The sequence below is a fragment of the Mesitornis unicolor genome, unplaced genomic scaffold (genome assembly GCF_000695765.1).
Source record: "Mesitornis unicolor isolate BGI_N332 unplaced genomic scaffold, ASM69576v1 scaffold15357, whole genome shotgun sequence".
NCBI lineage: Eukaryota > Metazoa > Chordata > Aves > Mesitornithiformes > Mesitornithidae > Mesitornis > Mesitornis unicolor.
The window spans coordinates 8778-15254 of record NW_010195877.1 but is presented as its reverse complement, the minus strand read 5'-3'; the positions used below and the strand labels follow the sequence as shown (position 1 = coordinate 15254).

General features: G+C 54.8%; 1 protein-coding gene across 1 annotated transcript in view; it reads right to left on the bottom strand.

Moving 5' to 3' along the window:
• Positions 1 to 1314: 1314 nt before the first annotated feature.
• Positions 1315 to 6477, bottom strand: part of LOC104543621 (beta-catenin-like protein 1) — a gene marked incomplete at its 3' end in the record, with an annotated part of 10130 nt that continues 4967 nt past the window's right edge. The window contains exons 5-7 of the mRNA XM_010188277.1: positions 4129 to 4226; positions 2089 to 2182; positions 1315 to 1406 (exon numbers count right to left, since the gene is read on the bottom strand). Coding sequence (XP_010186579.1) covers positions 1315 to 1406; positions 2089 to 2182; positions 4129 to 4226 — 284 coding nt within the window. The remainder of the gene's footprint in view (positions 1407 to 2088; positions 2183 to 4128; positions 4227 to 6477) is intronic.

Sequence of the window (6477 nt, the reverse complement as noted above, 5' to 3'; positions counted from 1 at the left end):
ACACAACCAGACAACCCGCAATGCAGTCACAAACCAGAAACCCGCTCTGTGCTGTACCAGATGTGCTTGGGATGCTGGGACAGAGCCCCGAGTTAGGTTCAAGACCCAGCGCTGCCAATACAGAGGCGCCTGCAGAGGTGGCCATCAGTGCATGGCTCCTCACGACAGCGTCCGGGTGAGGAACATCCCTGTCCCAGCTCGCACCCCACACCCAAAGGCTGCACACCCAGGGCAAAGGGCAGACGCGCTCAGCACCACATTTCGAGGGCCCTGAACGTTCATTTTCTGCAGCACTCGGCAGGGGAATCCGAGTTTCCAGGTCCTTCAGCTGCCAGAGTAATTACAAGGCCGGCAGCAGACCTGCGCTCAGCACACACCTGCCTGGAATAAAATTAACTTCACTTTCTGTTTTTAAGCAAAGGGAATATGATTGTGTTACTACCTGCAGCGAGAAATTACCGGTTACTTCTGCTAACAAGTACATGAGGGGCACGGGGGGGCATCCGCACGCTTACGAAGCCGAGAGAGCATTTCTGTGCCTCAGAGGCTGTGTAACCACAGACACTGAAGCGTGGCAGTGCTGACACCTTCCTATCGGGGCAAGAAAAAGCCAGGATCTGTCTGCTCCATCTCCTTCACCAGCTCTGCAAGAGCTGAACCAGCCATCCCTCTCCCCCAGTGCTTTCCAGGGAACGTTCAGGCATCTGGTCACGCAGGACAGAGCTGAACTGTGCAACTCACTGCCACAGGATGCTAAGGACAGCAACAAGTAACTCTGAACTCAAGAGGTAATTCCGTGAGTTCAAAGGAAAAGTAACCCACCAGCACGGCAGCTAAACAAAAGCATCACCCAAAACTCAAAACAGTGTTAGAGATGTGGGGAGCAAAGGCATAAAGCTGTGCCAAGGGAGGTTCAGGTCAGAGATAAGGAGGAAGTTCTTTCCTGAGAGGGTCGTCAGAAGCTGGAACAGGCTGCCCAGGGAGGTGGTGGAGTCACCATCCCTGGATGTGTTTAAAGAGCGGGTAGACGAGGTACTTAGGGATATGGTTTAGGGGGTAGACAGGAGCGGTTGGACGTGATGATCTCAGAGGGCTTTTCCAACCGAGCCATTCTGTGATTCTGTGAAAGCGGTCGTTGTTAGATCCCCGCTCACTGATCAGCCTTTTCCGTTCCTCGATCTCGGGCACAGACCAGAAATGCACCGTGCAGGAATCAAACAGACACCTCCAGCTGCAGGATGGCTACAATACAAGGACAAGGCACAAGCACATCTGATTTATTATCCCCTAAAAGCACCAGGAACACAAGCTCACCTTCAGCCTCTTGAGCAGCCACTGCATCAGGCCCTGCTGCGCCGCCTCCGTGCACATCTCCGGCCGAAACTCTGCCATGTTCTCCACGATGGCTGAGGGGACAGCGGGACGGACAGACACACAGACAGACACACAGACACACAGGTCAGCTTTCCCCAATGCACTTCTGCCTGTGCCTGCACCAACACTGCTCTGCCAGGTCCTCCCCAGGGCCGCACTGCTCCTCTCAGTTACATCTTAGTCACAAAAGTCCCTTTTCTGAGTGAGACCCAAGCTGGGCTCTGCGATGCTCTCAGATTTTGCTCTGCCCACGCCACCCATCCAATTCTCACTGCACAGACCTAAACTAACAGCAGCGGCAATCAAAATTCCACAACCCTGTTTCCAGTCTTTCATTCTGCCACTCCTCAGATCACCATCCCAAATGATGGAAAGGAGCAGACGATGGCCTGAACACCAACAGCAACACCCTGCAGAGCAGTCAGTGCTGTGGGAAGGCTGGGGAACAGAGGGGTAAGGAAGCATGTACAGGGAATACAAGAGCTTTACTGCCTGAAAATTAAATGCACTGCTAAGACACGAACAGCTCTCGTGACAGAGCACGGAGAGCTCACAGCTTTATCCATGTGTCAGTACCTCCTTTGGGAAGGGCCCCGCACCAGGGGCCGCACCAGGTCCTGCGCCCTAGCACTGGCGTTTTGGGGGCGAGGAGGGGGGATAACCCACCCCATGTACAACACCCAGGAAGGAGGGTGAGGCGCAGCGGGCGCTTACCCAGCGTGTTGTGGACACCGTCAGCTTCCTCCTTCACGCTCTCATCCAGGCGCTCCAAATTCTGCACCAACAAGGCCACGACCTGGCCCTCCACCTAAACCACCAGGTCATGGGAAAGACAGAAAGACAAGATGACTGAGAGAAGGAAGATGAAGGAGAAAGAACAGTTAATAAATAATACAAATCAATAAGCTCGACTGAAAAACCCCGCCAGACACGATCAGAAGACACCAGCAACCCTGCTCTGAGACCCCAGGGGAAGCGAATCACCAAGCAGCTCTGCCACTGCGCTTGCCCCAATTGAACAGTTTGTGTGTTTCAGATTAAAGAGAAAAACATCTGGAGGAAGACACACACCTTGTCACAGCCATTTCCTGAGCCAGCCTGATGGATTTGTAAGCCCCAGAATTCGGAGGCCCCATGAACCAGCACGGAGGGGCTGCTGCCAGCTCCGCAGGCGGCTTCGCTTCCGACTGCTCGCTGAGCTCTGCCTGCGCCTCCCTGCGCCTCCCTGCACCTCCCACCCTGATGGGTGCAAAAAGCCGAGGGAACAGGGCTCACCCGCAGACCCAGAGCTGAATGCTGAACTATCAACAGCTGAAGCTTTGCATTTCAATCCTGGCCAGACGAATGTACCGAGCTGCTTGCAGCAAGCCAAGGAAACCCTGGCAAATGAACAGGAGCAGGAGCCCGGGTCTGCAGGTGGAGCCTCCTCACCAAAAGGGGAACACAAGAACCAAGCTTTTAGACTGAGCCCAGTCTGGCTGTGCCAACCTGCCACTGCGGACACCAGCCTGGGAAGTTCAACACAACGGCGTTTCCAGTTCTCACACCGTTCTCCAGCGCTGGGCTCAGTGAACACATGGGAAAACACAGCTACCGGCTGCTGTTGTGAGAGTGCAACAATCCTAGACACCCCACAACGTCACGCCTCCTTTCTCCCAAAAAAAAGCAATCTAGAAAGCAGGTACCTAACCATTTCTCCCAAGATACACCCGAGCTGTTTCGTTCAAAGAGGACAATAAAGCCTCTGAAACCCGGCTATTATCAGCGGGCTGGTGACAAGGGAAACAGAGAAAAAACCTCGCTTGATTTACTACCTCTCCACACGCCTTATAGAAAACACCTTCTGCAGCAGCCCCCTCTGCCACTCCATCCATCCCGCAGCCTCCCGCCGGGGCACAGTAATTAAGAGCAGCCCGAGGGCGGCTGCAGGAGGCCACTGTCATTAACCCCTGGGAGGGACCACTGCAGCGATGGGACAAGAAGGATTGGAGGAGAAAACAGAGCAGGCAAACAAAGCAAACAAAAGAAAACCCCTATCTCCCACCTTTCCACTTCAACAGAATAGTTACCGAGCAGACACAGGCCGTGCTAGCAGAAGGTAGCACAGAGGGGTGAATCCGTGGCTTTGCTGGGCATCGCCTCCCTGGAGGGGTTCTGCTCCGCTGGGCACCTCCTCCCGCAGCACAGGGGGCACCAGCGCATCCATGGCACCATAACAACACGTCCCAGCTCACGCACAGGGTTTAGGGCCGAACCGAGAGTTACTGGGTAAAGACCACCAGTGTCCTGTGCGAGAGGTGACCACGAGGGCCCCGCTGTCCCGGGGACAACCTGGGCCCTGCCACAAACCACGTTGTCAGGGGTGAGCAGAGGTCACCCTTCTCCACAGGAAGGAAGAAAAATGTAACTCAAGCTCCTGTTCTCAATGGGATGTTGTCCAAGTCACAAATGTTCCTTCATTCTCCCTCCCTGCACGACAAAGTCCCGCAGCCTACACAGATTTTACACTATGAGCATGTTCCTTGCAACAGAGCAGCGGTCTCACAATGTGCAGGAAGAGCCTGCTCCCCAGACTCTGGCATTGCACTAAAACCACCACGGTGGTGCTCGGTGCAGCATTTCAGCTACAACAGAGCAGGCTCCTCAGCCAGGTCACATCACCGCGGTGCTGGCAATGCAGACAACCACGGCTGCAGACACTGCGGGTATCACACTGTGTTCAGGCGTCACAGTAATCTGGAGTTCATCACTTACCAGGGCGTCTATGAGGACCTCAGCTCCCTCTTCACTCTCATGGAGAGTATCAATATCCGTCAGCTCCTGAAGCAGGTCTACCACAGCGATGGAAACATGTGCGAGCTGTTAAGGACAAGCCACACGTTTGATAGCAGCAGCAGACTGTGCTTAGGCCAGTGCGCTCACAGCACGACCCAGAACACTGGCCGTGCATGACAGACTCAGCAGTCCGTCCTCACAACCACCACAACCAGGGAATCCCAGCAACAAAAATAATGTGACTGCGTGCTTACTGTATCAGCCAACTTCACTGCTTCCTGATTATACTGATTCCTTTATTTCAAATGAGAATGGCTGGAGTCGGTGCAACCAGGCACCATCTTGCATTGCCAAGACTGAACATACACGTCATAACTTTGAACACAGGCAGAGAAACGAGGGACGACGACCTGATCTGGGTATTGTGCTCTCAGCGACGCCCCTGCTAACCCCACACAGCACACACCTAAGGAGGCTGCGGGAGGTGCAGCGATCGCCCCTTCTGCCCAGCCCAATTAGGACACGGCTCTGCTCCAACCGCTGCCGCGCAGGACCCGCACCGCTCCTGCCAGCCCCGTTTCCACTCATTAGCTCCAGGCTGCACCACGCACGGCTCCCCGGCTGCGGCACGGCGCTGCTGCAGGACGAGACGCGCTCACCTCATTAGAGCCACTTCCCTATTCCCTCAGACGCGCTGATCAATCCTGCGCGAGTCCCAGCGGGGCAGAGCGGGAGCTGCTGTTTCCTGTGTCCTACATAACAACTTTGTGACGAATCTCTTTAAAATGCACCCGCTAACCACCCAGCCTCCTGTTTGTGCCTGTGCGCGGACACACAAGCAGCAGCAGCAGCGTTTTCATGTGTCTTTTGTTAGCAAGAATTCAGTCGTGACTTATGCATCTCTGGAAAGGCTGTAAGAGCTGCCTGTCTCAGCCCCGGGGTGACCCACATCTGGGCGCTGCAGATGTGCATCAGTAACACCGCTGCCTTCTCTACGCACCACAGCACTCCCCAACCAAGCCAAAGCTGTACGTTTTCCTGAGGGACAGCTCTCACTTCCAGCTGCAACCTCCACCAGGACCCAGAGGGTGGTCACTGCTCGCTGGGCAGCGCCACTCCTGCTTATACAAAAACACGGCCAACGGTGCCAGGGGACAACTTTTAAAATAACCTGCCTTGCATTCATTCTGCGAGGAATCAGCTGTTAATTAACAAAAGCCGGAGGAACGGGAGACAGGAACCTCATGAAGATGAGCAAATGCAAAGTCCGGCACCTGGAGGGAGCCAGCCCAGGCGCTGGAAAGCTCTGCAGAAGAGGACGGGGGAGCTGTGCTGGACCAGGCGAAGGCCAGCGAGCAGCGTGCACCATGGTGACGAAGGGAATCAGGCTGCGCTGCATCGGCCAGAGCAAAAGCAGCAGCTCAGGAGAAGGGATTCCTGCCTCTGCCTGGCACCCAGGAGGCAATGTGGAGTATCTGTGATCAGCTCCCAGTACAAGACAGACCCTGACACACCGGACTTGGGAGAGGAGGACCATGGAGATGGCCAGGGGCCAGCACACGATGTGTGAGGAAAGACCGAGGGTCTGCCCAGCCCACACCAGAGCAGGCACAGGGAGGAGGACGCTGACGGCAATGGCTCCCTGTGGGAGCTGAGAGAGCCCTGACCAGACCTGGCTGCTCCTCACAGCAGTGGCTGCGGCAGATGAGGAGTTCGTCCTGCAGAGCATTCCTGTTGGGGAGCTCCTCTGGAGGCTCCAGGGAGAGCATCAGACGTCCTGGGAAATTTAGGAGACGGAAAAGCAAAACCTCACTTTGAAGCCTTCCTGTCTTCCATTAATAAAATCTTGTCGGTGATCATCTTTCATTCACACGTTTTGTGTAAAACTGCATGAATCATTCAGCAGATTATTTGCTCCCCTGGGACGCTGCTTTTGTCTCCTTGCATTAGTCCCTCAAGACACTACGTTTAAATCACATCTGAAGAGCCATTTGTTCAGTTCTCTCCTTGAAGGGCTCATTGCTGAAATCTTTTCCCATTTGTTTTAACAAAAAGTCATTACAAAACTTGAGCTTTTACGTTCAGACGCCCCACGTGAGCAGCGCTGCCATTCTGCACGCGCGCGGCAGCGGCGCAGCGACGGCCGGCACCCGGCTGCCAACGGCTCTGGAAACGCTTGGGCACTTCTACAGCAAGAAATGTCTTTTTCCCAAAACTGCAATTCACAGGCCAAATTTCTACCCGCAAACGAACCGACGGGCAAGCTGCAAACCAATTAAAGAGAGTTCACAGTGGAAACGCTGACAGGTCCTCGACAGCAACAGCGAA